The 18,295-nt window shown below is 37.3% G+C and overlaps 1 protein-coding gene across 2 annotated transcripts; it reads right to left on the bottom strand.

The window, feature by feature from the left end:
* Window positions 1-1,887: 1,887 nt before the first annotated feature.
* Window positions 1,888-18,004, bottom strand: GTPBP8 (GTP binding protein 8 (putative)). Of its 2 annotated transcripts, XM_019448379.2 has the most exons (6): window positions 17,567-18,004; window positions 15,628-15,726; window positions 12,701-12,831; window positions 11,624-11,723; window positions 9,325-9,443; window positions 1,888-4,508 (listed from the first exon to the last, which is right to left on the bottom strand). In XM_019448379.2, the coding sequence occupies exons 1-6, from the start codon at window positions 18,002-18,004 to the stop codon at window positions 4,427-4,429; spliced, it is 969 nt and encodes a 322-aa protein (XP_019303924.2). In that variant the 3' UTR covers window positions 1,888-4,426. The 2 variants fall into 2 exon arrangements, with proteins under 2 accessions (XP_019303924.2, XP_019303925.1); XM_019448380.2 differs by lacking the exon at window positions 15,628-15,726 and having other exon boundaries at window positions 17,567-17,952.
* Window positions 18,005-18,295: the final 291 nt, after the last annotated feature.

The raw sequence follows: 18,295 nt of genomic DNA, 5'->3' as shown, positions 1-18,295 counted from the left end.
AGGTCACTTTGGTCTTATGGCTCCATTTTAGGTAAGTCCCCCTCTGAACACCAAGGTTTGTAGCTTCTAATGGTTGTGCATATAATTCTTGATTATATGCTAGAATTAATCATCAAAAAGGACTAAAAAAATTTGCCACTAAGTGTATTATCAGGGACTGGTCACAACCATTATTTCACTTCATCTTTTCACCATACCTCACAGGAAGGCATATTAAAATGATTTTGAAGATCTCCAAAAGTTTCTGGGTTTTTTTTTTTTTTTTTTTTTTTTTTTTTTGGTTTATTTATTTGGGTGCCAGTGATTAATTCCAAATAGACTTTTCTCCAAAAAGGACGTACGGTGGCATATAGTTATACATGAAGTACAAGATAACAAAATAGAAGTAGATGAGGAAGTCAAATGAAAAATAAAGCTTATTGGGTGCCTGGGTGGCTCAGTCGGTTAAGCACTGAATTCTTGATTTTGGCTCAGGTCATGATCTCACAGTTTGTGGGTTTGAGCTCTTTGTGGGTCTCCATGCTGATGGTGCAAAGCCTGCTTGGGATTCTGTCTCCCTCTCTCTCTGCCCTCCCCTGTTCTCTCTCTCTCTCAAATAAGTTAAAAAGAAAAAAAAAAAAGAAGAAGAAGAAAAAGAAAGCTTAGTTTACACAAAATAGACCCAGTGGTGAGGCCACACATAAATTTATAATTTGGTGCTGATGCTGTCATCTGATAGTTGTATACTGTTTGTACCATTGCTCAGAGAGGATAAATCTTACGTGTTTTCAATGATACAAGGTTTGATGTATTTTTCAAGTGTTCTAGTTTACTAAAATTAGGTCAGTACTATTCTATTTGTTAAGTAGGTTGTAGCCTTAAGTTTTATGTTATATATGGATGTAGAGAAAAATAAAACAGTGCCCTCGTATATACCGCATCCTTCTTTTCCTCGGCCATCTTCATTTTATTTCCTTTCCACTCCTTATCTAGCCCTATTGTTTTTTTGCACATTTTCCCACTTGTCTACACTAGTGGTTCTCCTACTTGAGGCTGTTTTGAGAATCACTTGGTGGGTGGTTTAAAAATGTGGATTCCCTTCTGAAAGACTGATAAACACAGCCAGGGGCTGGGGACAGAAGCCTGCATTTTTAGCAAGGAGCTCAGGTGATTTTGATGCACACAGCCTGCAAAGCAGTTAAACACTGCTTTAGCTTCTTTCCTGGAGCCTTGCTAAATATCCTGATTTAATTCAAAGTTCTTAATAAATTTCTAGTCCCTTTTCATTGTATATATTTTTCTTGGATTCCTACAGAGTGGTAGTAGCTACTTAGTACCTTAAAACATGGATAATACTCATTCAGGACAAGTCTAAAAATAGCCATCAGCTTCTATGATTCTAAGATTTAAGGGCCAGTCTTGCTTCTGCTTTTATTCGTTTATGACTCCAATGAGTTAGTTTCCCTGGGCTTGGATTGCTTCATCTGAAGTGGCATTATTGTTCAAGAAGCATAAACTTTTACAGTTGAAAGAGACTTTGGAGATTATCCCTTATTGGAAAAACCAGTGTTCAGTGAGTTAAGGAGATAACACTATAAAGCCTGGATTGGACTACAGGCCTAACACTTTTCTGTACTTCATTAATGTTTCTTTGGAGTAAGATTCTTCATCTCCTCCCTTTCCTCCTCTCTTGATCCTTAGAATTCTGGGGGAAATAGTAAAAAAGCCTCACATGTGTCTACAATGTGATAATTTATACATATTTGTAAGAAATGCAGTATTCTAGATGTTAATCTTTCCAAACAATTTAAAATTCTAGTGAAAATGAAATCTAATATATATAATAATATAATTAAATCTAAAATATACAAACTACAACTTTCTAGTAAACTAGGTTAGAAACTACTGTTAGTGTCATCAGAGTGAATATCAATTTTACTGTTCTGGTAGCATTTACAATAGGTCGTTCCTGATAGCACTGTGCTGAGATCTCCCATGCCAAATCCTCTTGGCCTTCTTCCTTCGGCCACTGCTGTGGCAACAGTTTACAGTAGGAGTGGATAACCACACTTCGCCTCCTCTCTGCTCCTTCTGACAAGCTGAAGGAACTTCTTGGCACTGGGCACCCACAAGTTGGAAGAGGCATGGAGCCACCTTCTCCCACTTCAAAGACAACTCAGAGGCACATTTCATAAGGCTCCAAAGAAGGTCCATCAAGATCAAGCACTAGTACTTATGTGATGTCCAACTCCTGCATCCTTGATTGATTTTCCTTTCTTCTGTTTGCTCTCTCTATTGCTCCCGTTCCCTGGGATCACTTCCCAAATAAATGACTGCATGCAAACTTTTGTCTTGGGCTCTGCTTTTAGGAGAACAAAGGCTAAGACAAGCAGTACAGTGACACTGGCAAGCAAAATGTCGACTTCTAAGATCATTCTATTGTCACCATATGTTTTACTTTGTGAATGCTTGCATAAAATTATTTTTGTTTTTGTTTTTAGCTTAAAACACCGCTTTTAGAATAAACCAGTGCTATCAACTGTAAAACTGAAAATATTGAATTTCCTAAAAAAGTCACAAAGTTGTTTACAGCCTTAAGTTTTTATCCAGTGCTATTGCTGTAGTCTTTTAATACTCAGCCTCACTTTGAAAAGCTAAGCCGTTTACATGAATAGGTCCATAGCATCTTCATAAAAACCTTTTCTGTTCACGCTTTATCTTTCCATTCTGAATCTTACTGTACCAATTCTAAACTGTCTCATTAACTTTTTTCTCTTGCCTTTTGTAAATATCAGTTTTCTCACTTAAAACTGGTTTTGTTTTTTGCCTTTTATTAGAGAAAATGTTATCTCCTCAATGACAACAGGTTTTCTGTGATAAATCTGAATTTTGCTGTATTCTTGGGTTGGTTTACTTTAAAAATACACAAAACATAAGATATCCTTTACGCATATAATACCATTGTAATCTTTATAGCTTTGTGAATTATAAATTAAGTGCAGAGAAAGCAAGTAACATGCCTAAAGCCCAATGTAATATATATTAGAACTGAAACTTGAATTCTGGTCTTCTGATTCTGAATACTGTGTTCACCTGAAGGTGAATGATCCCAGCCTGAAATGACTGGTGTTTGAGCATGGACTGAGATTTTATCAAGAATATATACAAAGTCTAAGAAAAAAGATAACTTATAAGCATAGAGAGAGGAATGGTCTTCCATCTACCAATAGTGCTTAATAGAAAAGTAGCCCCTTTTAACCTAGTCCATTTTATTATTTAAATGTAGGTAATAGACATTGTCTTTAAAAGACAAAAGCCCAATAAAAACACGGCAAACCATTCTCTACATAGTAGTAAATAGGTTTCCATATTATGGACTTCTATGTGCTCTTGTTTGTCAGTCTGTTAAAACAGGAGCCCTGTTAAAATAGGAACTGTTAAAATAGAACACTATTTGTTCTAATGAACAGCATAATTAAATTATTTATAAACATTTTCCCCCAAGCACAAATTCATACTTGCTTTGGGAAGATGCAAGTTTTATAGCTGAAATGATCCTTCTGCAAATTACAGACACACAACATTTAAAATAATGTTGAAGGGCACGTGGGTGGCTCAGTTGTTTAAGCTTCCAACTTCAGCTCAGGTCATGATCATGAGGTTCAAGAGTTTGAGCCCCACGTCAGGCTCTGTGCTGACAGCTCAGAGCCTGGAGCCTGCTTCAAATTCTGTGTCTCCCTCTCTCTCTGCCCTTTCCCTGCTCACACTCTGTCTCTCTGTCTCTCTCTCAAAAACAAAACATTAAAAAAAAATGTTGAAAAATTAAAAATAGATCTACCCTATGACCCAGCAATAGCACTGCTAGGAATTTACCCGAGGGATACAGGAGTGCTGATGCACAGGGGCACTTGTACCCCAATGTTTATAGCAGCACTTTAAACAATAGCCAAATTACGGAAAGAGCCTAAATGTCCATCAACGGACGAATGGATAAAGAAGATGTGGTTTATATATACAATGGAATACTACTTGGCAATGAGAAAGAATGAAATCTGGCCAGCAACGTGGATGGAATTGGAGAGTATTATGCTAAGTGAAATAAGTCAGGCAGAGAAAGACAGGTATCATATGTTTTCACTCATATGTGAATCCTGAGAAACTTAACAGAAGACCATGGGGGAAGGGAAGGGGGAAAAAAAGTTACAGAGAGGGAAGGAGGCAAACCATAAGAGACTCTTAAATACTGAGAACAAAACTGAGGGTTGATGGGGGGTGGGGGAGGGGGGAAAGTGGGTGATGGGCATTGAGGAGGGCACCTGTTGGCATGAGCACTGGGTGTTGTATGGAAACCAATTTGACAATAAATTATATTTAATATAAAAAAATGTTGAAATTATTGATGTTCAAAACTCCAGTTGGCATAGAGAATTTTGAATCTTCAGCTAAACTACAGGCCATCAGTCTTAAGATTTCCTGTTATATTTGCTATAAAGCATCTCAACAGATGGATTCCAGAATAGGTCACAGAACTGTGAAAAAAAAAGAAAAATCATTTTCTTCTTTACTTCAGATATAGTAACAGATTTGACTTCATCCAACTTAAGAACTGTTTAAAACCTCTTGAGTTCCATGTATGAAACAGAATGTCTTAATTTGTCCTGCATTTCCTCTCTCCCACCAGCCTGTTGTATTCTGATGATTCACAGTATCAGATCGATTTCCTTCAGGATTCTAAAAATTTCAATGCATTACTACTTTGCCTTTTACTTCACAAAGTGCTTTTTTTTTAAATCGAGGTATAACTGACATGTAACATTGGCTTCAGGTGTATAACATAATGATTAAATACTTGTATATATCGTGAAGTAATCACAGTAAGTCCAGTTAACATCTGTCACCACCTGTCACATCATTATAATTTTTCTTGCGATGAGGACTTTTAAGATCTGCTGTCTTATCAACTTTCAAATATGCAATTCAGTATTAATAACTATGGTCACCATGCTGCACATTACATCTTGATGACTTATTTTATAACTGGAAATTTGAACCTTTTGATCCCCTTTACCCATATCTCCCATCCCCCATCCTTTACTCTAACAACCACTAATCTCTGTATCTATGATCTTGTTTTGTTATTTCTCAAATTCTACATATTAGTGAGATCTTATGGTAACTTGTCTTTCTCTGCCTGACGTATTTCATATAGCATAATGCCCCAAATATCCACCCATGTTGTCACAAATGGCAAGATTTCATTCTTTTTATGGTTGAATTGTATCCATTGTGTGTGTGTGTGTGTGTGTGTGTGTGTGTGTGTGTGTGTGTGTGTGTGTTTTCCCATTCTTTGTCCATTCATCTATAGGCGGACAGTTAGGTTTCTTCTATTTTTTAACTACTGTAAATAATGTTGCAGTGAACATGGGGGTGCAGATATCTTTTCAAATTAGTGTTTTTGTATCCTTCAAGTAAATACCTGTAAGTGGTATTGTTGGATTATATGGCAGTTCTATTTTTAATTTTTTGAGGAACCTCATACTGTTTTCCATAGTGGCTGTACCAATTTCATCAACAGTGCAAAGGGTTCCCTTTTCTCCACATTCTCACCAAAGGCTGTTATTTCTTGCCTTTTTTGGGGGGCAAGGGGGCTTTTTGATAATAGCCATGCTAACAGGTATGAGGTGGTATCTCATTGTGGTTTTGATTTGCATTTCCCTGATGACTACTGATGCTAAACATCTTTTCATGTTTTCACCTTTTTCTTTTGGCCATGTGTGTGTCTTTTTTGGAAAAAATGTCTATTAAGATCCTCTGCCCAATTTTATCACTTTTTTTTGTCTCTGCTATTGAGTTTTAGGAATTTTGTATTTTAGATGTTAACCCCTTATCAGATATATGATTTGCAAATACTTTCTTTCATTCAGTAGGTTGCCTTTTCATTTTGAAGATGGTTTCCTTCGCTGTGCAAAAGCTTTTTATAGTTCAGCGTAGTCCCACTTGTGTATTTTTGCTTTTGTTGCCTTTGCCTTTGGTGTCACATCCAAAATATCATTGCCAAGTCTGATGTTAAGGGCCTATGTTTTCTTCTATGAGTTTTATCGTTTCACACCTTACATTCAAGTCTTTAATCCATGTTGAATTAATTTTTGTGTATGATGTAAGATTTCATTCTTTTTTATGGCTGAATTGTATTCATTACTGCATTCATTATTTTGCATATGTCTGTCTTGTTTTGCCAACACCATTTATTGAAGACAATGCCCAGTTATCACTGTATATTCTTGGCTCCTTTGTCATAGTGGCCATATGTGTGTGGGTTTATTTCTGGGCTCCCTATTCTGTTCCATTGATCTATGTGCCTTTTTTTATGCCGGTACCATACTGTTTTGATTACTATAGATTTATTGCATCGTTTGAAATCAGGGACTATGATACCTTCAGCTTTGTTCTTCTTTTGTAAGACTGATTTGGCTATTTGAGATGCCATACAAATTTTAAGACTGTTTGTTCTATTTCTGTGAAAAATGCCACTGGAACATCTTCTATTTTGGTTTTTATTTCCCAGATTAAAAGTTTTGATCTCTTTAGTTTGTTCTTTTTGTGACAAAGATTCAATAACCTTGATAACTTGGACCTTTTTTTCATTATTTTTAAAAATCATCATCACCATTACTATGTCTGTTATTATCTACCTGTCTTGCTATATCCATCCATATGCATCCATCCATTTGCCAGCATAGAAGTGAGCACATGGTTTCTCAGGATACATGGACTTTATGGATACACTATGACTTTTATGGGTACAGGATTGGTATACACCTATATATAAAACAGGGAGAATATTTTCTACTGCACTGCTAATTCCGTTCTTGATAAAGTACAGCATTTTAGAGTTTTTAACCAAAACTGCCTGCTTGAAAACAGCCCATAATGATTCCTGGGTCATAAATGAAGCTATATGGTTTAAAGGAGAGATACAAGCTGGGTAGTCCACACACTAATTATGGCATCTTGAACTCATCTGCAACATTTCTGTCAACTACTGTAATTCTGTTCTTGGAGTACATTCTCTTTGCTTGGAATCCCACTACATAGAGAGCAATTGCACTCTACTTACTTACATATTTCTTCCATGCCAGTTATTAAAACAGACTGATCCCAGCATTAATCTTTAGGGGCCTTTCACCATTTATACATTTCTACTCAACTGGGGCAGAGTTCTGTCATGAAGTTTAGCATTTAGCTTTTGCCTACAGCCTTAAAGGCCAAAGCCTGCTGGACTATACTCCCACCTTTCTTTTATAAGGATGATATAAGAAAAGAAGGAAACAAAACTGGGCTTTCTCATAATAATTATTTTGTGAACAGGCCAAACTTCTTTCTAGAGGGATGGACTAGGACTTGGTCATGCACATAAGACCAACAAATGTATACAACTCTACTTTCTGAATTGGGTTTTGAGAGGTACAGAATACAGTCTGACAAATTCCTGTATGTGGTCACTATGGTGTAGTGAATGGTGAAGTTCTTGAAAGTCACCAGATCCCGCATCTCAAGTCTTAGCCTTTGAGTGTTGTATGGCTTCTGCAGAGCCTTGGTCACTTATGGTGAGTACTGTGGCAGCAGTGATTCCAAGGTCATGCAGCAGAGAATGCTGACATGTCTCAAGAAGAGAATGTTTCTAAAAAGTACTGGGAATCTGATAACCTGGGTTGTTAGCCTAACCCTGCCACTTACTGACTGACTTTTGGCAAGAAAAGAAACTAACACTTATTATGTGGCTGTGTGTATATCTGTCACAATACATTGTATTTAATCCTTCTAATAATCATATTTTCACTAGTGAGAAAACAGGCTCAGAAAATGAAATAAGTTACTTTAAAATCTATGGTCAAGAAATAAGAAGAATCATGCAAAATAAAGGCTCTCTGACCCCAAAGCCCATGTTCTATTTAAACAGATAACTCTCTGCAATTCACTTCACTTCTTTGACTTGCAACCTTAACTAGAAATAGAGATGTTTATTGTGAGGATCAGGTAAGTCTTATGAGTGATGTAGTGATGTAACCTTCCCCAAGACCATCTGTTTTCAGATAGTTCTAGTTGCTCTTAATGTCAAGTCACAACCTAACCTGACTCATCTGATGGCATATAGCTCACAGCAGTGTGGGACTACTGCTTGATCATTCCCTTGTTTGGGACACTATAATTCTATTAATATAGGTCAAGAAAACATTGTCAGTTTTTCCCCAGCCCCATTATACTGTTAATTCAAATTCAGCTTACAGTCAACTAAAACTTAATTTTTTTCCCAATAAATGCTGCTATTAAGCCATAATCTGCCCATCTTATGTTTTTGCTGCTTTTTTAGCTGAGGTCTCACTTCCTTCTTATTAAACAGAATAAACAGCTGTCCTGCTATGACAATGCTCAAGGCTGTAAGAAGTAGGATTTCATTCCTGCCCCTAGGAGTCTCTATTATATAGATAGGATATAGACAAATAAACGGGTTAAACCCTTGAATGAAAGTCAAGAGAGAAGACCATTTTGTAGGAATGAATGAATGAAGGATTTTGACAGGAATGTTCACAACTACAAACAATTTAAATGTGATCTGGATTGGCAGGACTTTGAATGAATGATTACGGGACAGTTTTATATACAACCAAGTATTAGTTGGTCTTATTATTTCTCATAGCAAATACCATAGTGCCTTCCACAAAGAAGTTAAGAGAGAGAAAATCATACGGGAATGGCACTTTATCTGTGCTCTAGTACAAGTTACCTACTACATCCTAGGTATATGCTCAAAGTATAGACTCATGTTTCATCACTAAACGACATCAACTAGCTCAAAATTGCCAGCTAAAGAAATCATCATTTTGTCTGCTACCAGTGCTTAATTCTAACTTATATGAAGCATTTCTTCTTTACATATGGTCCTTTTAAAGAAAAATGTTTATCCCTCACAGCCCGAATGAGCTTTGTACCATAAAGATAATTTGTTTTTCTCTGAAACTGAGAAAAGCATGGTAGTATATTGTGGTTGCTACTTAGCTGATTTTAAGAAGTAAAAAGTTTTCACTTCTGTAGTCTAGGGTTGAGCTAGGCTGAGGCAGAAAGAAAATGAAGATACCTAGGGAAAATCTAGCAAGAGCCTGTAGAAGAAGACAAACTAGAGGGAAGGAAAAAACAAAAGTGCTGATGGGTTGTGCCAATAAATCATGGCTAAATGCATAGCTTTCCAAACTCCTCTTATGTTAAGTAATACCTCAATCTAAGAAACACTGTTTAATACTAAAGGTTGTGAGTACATAAAGGTAAGAAAAACAATTCAACTCTTACCTTACAGGAAACAACTGAGGAAAACATCCTTGTGTCTCTCTGTCAACAAATTTCTGGATCTGAAGCACTTGTTTTAAAAGATGTCCCTTGGAAGATTTGTCAATTTTTGTTAATACCATCTGTAAGAAAACAAATATTTAAGCATTAGAAATAAAGTATCTTTTAATACACAGTTTTGCACATTTTTCACTACAAATTTTTAGTAACTAGTAGATCCTTATCAGTTTCTTAATCTCTCTTGTTTCTTCATCTATAAAATAAAAGCAACACCCCCTAAAGGAGTTACCATGAATATTAAATAAGAATATATGCAATATACTGGGGTGCCTGGGTGGCTCAGTCAGTTAAGTGTCAAACTCTTGATTTCAGCTCCGGTCATGATCTCACGGTTTGTCAGATCGAGTCCTGCATCAGGCTCTGTGTTGATAGCACGGAGCCTGCTTGGGATTCTCTCTCAAAATAAGTAAATGAACATTAAAAAAAAAAAAAAAAAAAAAAAAAAAGGCATGTATACAATGGATAAAGCATATACTATGTATTTCTATTTAATAGTGCTTTAACTACACAGGGCCATAATATCATGGATTCAAGGCCAGTGAAAAGGACCCTTGAGTCATATTTGCAATTGATGTATGACAAATGTTGCATATGATCACTATATATCTCATGTTAACTAAGATACACAGTGAGCATTATCAGGCTGATCTATATAAAAATGCCAACATCATCATTTTTGACCTAAAAAATGGTTCTGTCTTACATGTAATAATGTTAAGAAAAACCCCTAGAAATCAGGCTATTTGGGGCGCCTGGGTGGCTCAGTTGGTTAAGTGTCCAACTTCGCTCAGGTCATCATCTCACAGTTTGTGAGTTCGAGCCCCGCTTTGGGCTCTGTGCTGACAGCCTGGAGCCTGGAGCCTGCTTCAGATTCTGTGTCTCCCTTTCTCTCTGCCACTCCCCCACTCACACTCTGTCTCTCTCTCTCAAACATAAATAAACATTAAAAAAAAAAAAAAAAAGAAATCAGGCTCTTTGTATCTTGTATCTGATACAGTTGTAGGAATGATTATAAAATGAATTAAAACGACTTTGATCTATCATATTTTCCTGGGGAATTTCTATAAAATTATATTTCCTGACTCATCATTTATGCTTTTCAGTTATTAAAAATGTTAATGGTAAAAGAAGTGAGAAGCAGAAAGTGTGTGGTTTCTAACTACTTGTGAATCCCTCCAAATGGCAATCTTTCCTCATAAAAGCAAAAAAGCTGATATTTATTTATATATTTTGTTATTATTATCTTTAAACATGCTGATATTTAAAAGGAAACATAATTCCTCTATCACAAGCTCTTTTCCAAAGAAGAAAATAGTTATTTCCTTAAAGTTGAACTGAGAAAAATATACAATTTCACTAACTGGTACCTATGATACCAAATCAGGAATACTGTATCACTTAATAAAACCAGTTTGGCACTATTTGGGTATTTTCTATTATGTGGACTATATCAGACCTTTGACTTCTCATAACTAACTAGTTATCACTAATGCTTCACAGAGCTTTTGCAAACCCCAATTCCATAACCCCAAGAATACAAAAATGCTGCCGATTAGTAACATGGTTTGATTTGCATTCAACTCCACTGTTACATTTTAGTGGTTTCCTAACTTTTTTTGAAACCAAATTATAGTCAGTGGACTCTTCACTCTTCCTTAGAAAGAAACTTGAGAGTGCTATCTTATCTGCAAAACTCACAAAGCAAAATAATGTGGATACCAACCTACTAACCTGTATTCTATTCTAGGACAAACAACAGAAAAAGCCTTGGTAAGATATTCCTGAAAGAAATTTTGTTTTCTTTAAGAATGTAAAAATCCTACTTGTGTGTGCTGGAGCCTATTTTCTTGCAATGGTTCTTAAATTGCAAATCACTTTAGCGAATTTTCAGTTGCAATTTCATTTACATTTTTGGTAAGTACTACTTGCCAAACTGCTGTTAAAGAACTACTAACATGTTTTAGACAAATATTTATATTGCCACAAAAAAATGAAAGGGAAGAGCACAACTTGAAAATACTTTACTTTGACTATAATTTCGAAACCTTAAAGCTGAGGGAGAGAAAAGAGAATAAAAGTACCACAGAACTTGTCTTAATGGCTGATAATCAAAAAGATTAGTCAAAAGGGACTCTTGCGGAGACAAGACCTGCTCTTTCACCAAACACACACACACACACATTTGCACATGCACACAAACTGGTATTTCTAACTGCAACTATGATTTGAAAGAAACACTTACCACATAAGGTAATGCAAATTCTTCACACATTTCTATGGCAATACTGTCGGTTTTTTGAATTCCAACAACACTATCCACTAACAAAAATGTTCTCATCAAACTGTAAGAATGCAGAAATAAAAATTAATGACAATATAAAATACACTCATTCATTTCTCCCCTGGCCTTTACTATCCTAAGAAATTTTCCTTTGAATAATTTTGCATTCCAAAATTTAAAAATTTCTTTAGGCAAAAGGAATTCTCAGTTCACTAGGAAGTCCATTCTATAATCCAATAACTCTCAATGCTGTTACTTTCATTAACTAAATTTACTAAATATTAATTTATTTTAATACCATGTATTGAACCTAAGATCCTCTGCCTAAAACTAGATACAAAGATGAATGAGTCCTTTCCCTTAAAAGCTTGAACTCTAGTGGGAGAGACATGAAGCCAATTAACGATGTTGTCACAAAAACGTCTAAATTTTCAAATATTATTTTAAGACTAACAAATAACGGAAACCAGACACATTATGTTTTGTATTTTTTTGTGTGTAAATATTTCATCTTAGTTTCTATGTAAAGCTACAAGCAAGATACTTATACTTTTTTATAATTCAAAAGTTTAACATTAATTTCTCTATATGCTGTGCAATGCTTGAAACATAAAACTGCCATTTGACTACCCATGGAGACCAAAGAAAGTTACATTTACTGAGGATGTGGTGTCAGAAGTATTTTTAAAATGCACTGAAGTTTATCTAAATGTGGTAAATACCACAATAACCAATAATCTTTATTTTCAAAATTAGTCAGCTAAGAGTTTGATATAAAAATATTAGTGAACTCTGCTGAAAAACTAGTTATAGTCTCAATTTAGGAAAACACTTAAATTTAAAATTAAGCTAATCTACAAGAAAAAATTAAGCAAGCAGTATACACCTTGGCCCTACATACTGTACTGTAGAATATTATGAGAATAAAATGGACCGTCTAAAAGAAGTCACTTGATAATGCAGAGTCATACGGTGCAGAATATTCCATTAATGAAAACGTGCTTTTGGATTAAACTTACAAGAAAATTTTTTCCTTACTTCCTTCGTTCTTTTAGATAGGTCTCTACCATGTCAACAAAATCTTCAGGAGCTCTATAGCCATAACCTGGCATGTCCACCAATGTAAAATATTTTCCAACTTTGAAAAAATTCATCTTCTTTGTGTGCCCCTGATAAAATAAATGGAAAAATAAAAGCTTTGTTAAAATATGTCCTTAACCACCAGAGAGTCTTAACAAGAGAGAACTGACAGTTGATGGAGGGAGGTGGGTGGGAGATGGGCTAGATGGTTAAGGAGTATTAATGAGGGCACTTGTTGTGATGAGCACTGGGTGTTATATATAAGTGAAGAACCACTGAATTCTACTCCTGAAACCAATACTGCACTATATTTTAACTAAAATATACAAATATATACAGGTATATGTGTCCTTTATATATTTAATGACTCAAAATATTCTTATTCAATTTATTAAAAGCATAAGTATTATGAATATAATCCTAGTTGGGTTGATGATGATACAGACAAAGAAGATAAAAGAGAAGTGGCTGGAGATAAGCTTCGATGATACTACTTCTTCCCTCCAATTCATTTTTAAGAGAATCTATATGATTTAAGAACTCTGGATTAAGAATATGTAGCCAAATTATGTTGGAGTCTTTTCATTAGCTCTGTCTCAATAAAAAGTTACCCTGTAATGGTGTGACTGTATTAGTTAATATTCTCTGATGAATAACAGATCTCCACTTTAAAGAGAAATAAATTGGGGCACCTGGCTGGCTCAGTCAGTTAGACGTCTGACTTGGGCTCAGGTCATGATCTCATGGTTCATGAGTTCAAGTTCTACATTGGGCTCTCTGCTGTCAGTGGCACAGCCTGCTTGGGATTCTCTGTCTTATGGCATAGACTGGCTAAACTAAAAATACTTACTGTCAGTCATACAGTTTTTCATAAAACCTAGATGCAAAGCCTGATAGTTTATTACGCCGAGATTACTCCTTCCCTAGGATCAGATCTTTCGCACGTTTCATTAGATGGTTTTTGTGCTTTCATTAAACCATTTTTTAAAAGCATATACAACACTATAAAATATGTGTTAAACTAAAATGATGTAAAGATGATAAAAAGTCATAGTTTTGTGTCCAATGACACTATTAATCAGAAAAAAAACAGTTAAGATATAAAATTTAAAAAGTCAATTGTTTGGAACTTGGAACAAATACTTCCAGAGGAAAGATTTTACAAAACAGTGCTTAGGTTCCCATCAGTTGATGTGTCTATCCACAGGAAAATGACAAATCAGGAATGTCAAGAATACATTTCTTCCAGGGGCACCTGGGTGGCTCAGTCAGTTGAGCGTCCGACTTCGGCTCAGGTCATGATCTCGTGGTCTGTGAGTTCAGGCCCCACATTGGGCTCTGTGCTGACAGCTCAGAGCCTGGAGCCTGCTTCTGATTCTGTGTCTGCCTCTCTCTCTGCCCCTCCCCCGCTCATGTTCTGTCTCTCTCTCTCTCTGTCAAAAATAAATAAACATTAACAAAAATTAAAAAAAAGGAATACATTTCTTCCATTGTTCTCTAATAGAGAGAAGGGAACCATGCTACCTAGAAATGAGAATTTAGCTGGGTTATCTGATAAGACAGAGTAGGCGTAAGCATAGGAGGTTTCATGAATGACAACAATCATCGGCATCAGCGATGGAGCCAGGGAATCAACTATATGAAGAAATGAGGAGCAAGAGAAGACTAGTGAAGCTTCATGGAAAGGTTCCAATGCAAGGAAAGGGAGGCAGTGAGCACAAGGTTGGTGGGAATATATAACAAGGTGAAGGGAACTGGGGGTGAGTTTTAAGGACAGGGTATCTGGGGCGCCTGGGTGGCTCAGTCGGTTAAGCGTCCGACTTCGGCTCAGGTCACAATCTCGCGGTCCGTGAGTTCGAGCCCCGCGTTGGGCTCTGTGCTGACAGCTCAGAGCCTGGAGCCTGCTTCAGATTCTGTGTCTCCGTCTCTCTCTGACCCTCCCCCATTCATGCTCTGTCTCTCTCTGTCTCAAAAATAAATAAACATTAAAAAAAAAATGAAAAAAAAAATGAAAGGGTATCTTAGATATTGGTATAGTCTGCATCATTGAGAAAGAAGTAGAGAAAATTAAAAACTGACAGAAAGTTACTACAGCAGACTAGCTGACATAATCACATAATTCGGCCCTGGGGAAACCTGGGTCTGTCTAATTGTATATGTGTATGTATGTATATATATTTATATCTATGTATAAAGAGAGAGGGAATAGGGGAAGAAAGGGAAAAAGGAGTTTGCAAGATATAAAAGCTTATAGGAGGAAAAAAATAATTCAAAACAGTTTCCTCTAAAATCAACGTAAAACTAGACGATCACTCTTAAAGAAGTAAATATAGAATGGCAAAAGAACACTTTATATGGCAACTCTTTGGAAAAGATCTGGACAAAAGGATTTCCTCAAGAAACTTGCAAGACTACTAAAATAAATACAGACATACTTTCTTTTTCTTCAGGGAAATATACAGGCATTAATGAAATGTCTTACTTTACTACTTATTTGAAAGAAATCACCTTTCTAGGGGCACCCTGGTGGCTCAGTTAGTTAAGCGTCTAACTCTTGATTTCAGCTCAGGTCATGATCTCATAGTTTGTGAGCGTGAGCCCTGCGCTGGGCTCCGTGCTGACAGTGTGGAGCCTGCTTGGGATTCTCTCTCTCCCTAGCTCTCTGCCCCTCCCCAGCTTATGCTCTCCCAAAATAAATAAATGAGCATTTAAAAAAAAAAAAAAAAAAAGAAGACCTGTTCTAGGAACTTAGCAAGTATGGTTTCTTGTACCTCTCAACATTTATTAGTTATTTTAGTCAATTTCAGAGATAGTTCAGACAATTTTACATTTCAATATACTGTTTCTTTTAAATTCCACCTCCCCCTCCCTTTCCTGCAACATACCGGTTTTTTGGAGACTCTGACTTCAACCTCTGGCGCCAGTGAAAAAAGGGCTTTTATTAGAGAGGATTTTCCAACATTGCTTCTGCCTATAAAACACACCTTATACAAGGAAAAAAAGAAGCTAACTGAATACTAGGTTTATATATACATTTTTATTATATGTTGTATTAGCTGCAAAAATCTGTCAAACTACTGTCTTGCCTAGCCACGTAAAAAGGTGGCCTATGGGGCACCTGTGTGGCTCAGTTGCTTGAGCGTCTGACTGACTCAGGTCATGATCTTGCAGTTCGTGAATTTGAGCCCCGCATTGGGCTCACTGCTGTCACTTCAGATCCACCGTCCCTGTCTCTCTCTGCCCCTCCTCTGCTTGTGCTCTCTCTCTCAAAAATAAATACACATTCAAAACAAAACAAAACAAAACAAAACGAGGTGGCTTACATTTAGTCAAACCTCAAATTCTAACATACAGCTACCACGTATTGAATGATTTCCAATGCCAGGTACTGTTCAAAGCACATAACGTGAATTTTCTGATTTACTTTTTACAACATCCCTATAAGGGAGGTAATAGTATTATCCCCATTTTACAAATGATTAAAACTTGAGGCAGAGAGAAGCTAAATAATTGGCTCAAAATTATACAGCTAGAAAGTGAAGAAGCTGGAACTGAACTCAGGACATCTATCTCCAGAACCTGTGCCTTTAATGACAGTATACTACTCAAGAATGTCTGTGACAATCATTAAGCATTCCATATTTACAAATTTTTAAGTTAAAAACTAGATGCATTTCAACAAAACTTACTCTACAGTACAACTACATGCCTGAAACTGCATTTCCCCGCTGCAATTCCCAGAGTAGACTGCAATACCATTGTAATTACGAGGTTATTCCTTCCTCTTGACCTCTCTTGCTCCAAATAAGCTTTTCTCCTTTAGATCTCTATAGTGTAGAAAGAAACAAAATGTTCCTGATACTAACCATTAATATGCATGACTCTGCTTCTTAACATGGTATGAAGGGGGTACAATACCAATCAGGGTTCTAAGTGAAGGCAGTATGACTCGCCCCCCTCCCCCCCCGGGGGTGTTTTGGAAATCTGTAAGGGCATTTCTGCTTATCAATATGACTGGGTGGTACTTAGTGCACAGGGGACAGGGGCACTATATATTTCACAAGACTGGGGTCAGTCCTTCAACATGAATTGATCTGAGTCCTGCATATATTTCAAAAGCTTTGCCAGATTAAATCCAATGATAATGTCTAAGTAAAACTGAATTTTAAAAAACAAATTACACAAAAAGTCCAGTAATTAAGAGCCTAAGTGGAAACACGATGCTGTCTTTTAATTATTAAATGATTTACCTACGTCCTTAGTTCTGACTACATAAACTACCATAACCGTTCTGATTAGAAGGAAAGTTTCCACTGAAGTGGTGCAGTTACTGCAAATAGATGAGGTCTGCAAGACACGCCTAAAATGCACACTCGTGCAACTTCACTAAAGTTGTTTTTAAAAAAATCTACATCATTGCCATGTATATATAATTCTTATTTTTGCACGGCCGGAACTTTGGCTTGAGTGAAAATTACATATTGGTAAGGACCACCACATTTATGAAACTATTATACTTTTCATATTCCTCACTTTGTCTCATTTTTCTCGGCATGCTTTCCCCACTTTAATTAAAAAGGAAAACGATAATAAAAGGCCAGTTAATTTTTTTTTTTTTGTACGCTTGGTTTGGGTTTTTACAATATTTTAAAATCTTCTATATTCATTACCAAAATAACTATTAACTCTATGTGCTTTTTTGGCTAAAATAACTATATGTGTCCACACGAAGCTAGACATTTCTCTCCCGTTCGGTGACAAGAACAGGTGAGGGCAATATGCCTGTCCAAGTCTTCACGACCAGAGGGCGGCGGTGGCTCTCACCTCAGGGCTGGGGAGGTCTGGGGCGTGGTCGAGACGCACGGCGGAGCTGAGGTAGCTGATGCGGTTCCGGGACGTGGCCGTGAAGACGGCCTCCGCCTTGGAGATGTCCTCCAGGCTCGGGTCAAAGATCTTCACGTGAAGGTCCAACCTCGAGTCTGGTGTGAGCTGCCGCTCGAGTTCCCGCAGTGGGAACACGAGCTTCGTCATTTGTCTCTTAGGCAGCCTGAGCACGTCGGTGAAGGCGTGGAACGTGCTGCAAGCTCGGCTCAAGCGCTGCAGCGCCGCTGGCACCTCAAATAGCGTCCTCACGGCGTGCCGCAGCCTCGGTATTGCCATTTTCTTTTCCAAGAAGCCCCGCGGCTGGGCAACAGGGCCAGGGTCTGGTCTGCGCGTGCGTGATCCCGCTCCCGCTACGCCTGATGGGAATTGTAGTCTCATCTGGACTCACCCGTTTCCTTCTGAGCTTTGATTCCAGGGAGACGGGGGCTGGGGTTTCCTGGCGCAGGGCAGGCAGGTGGGGGCGGGGGATTGGAGGCTGGTGGTTGACTTTCACACGCAGGCCCGCTGACTACTGTGCCTTTGACTTGTGCATCACTGTGGGGAGGCCGTTTAACGGTTTACAGAGGTGAAAAGATACCTGGGCTGTGTGGCCCTTGAGTGTCAAACGAAGGAGCAAACGTGTGAAGCTCTGGTGGATTCCGGGGCCATTTATTCCTCGCAGTAACTGGT

The sequence above is a fragment of the Panthera pardus genome, unplaced genomic scaffold (assembly GCF_024362965.1).
Source record: "Panthera pardus isolate Hobbes unplaced genomic scaffold, ASM2436296v1 HiC_scaffold_16, whole genome shotgun sequence".
Lineage (NCBI taxonomy): Eukaryota > Metazoa > Chordata > Mammalia > Carnivora > Felidae > Panthera > Panthera pardus.
This window is presented reverse-complemented; position numbering and strand designations above follow the sequence as displayed.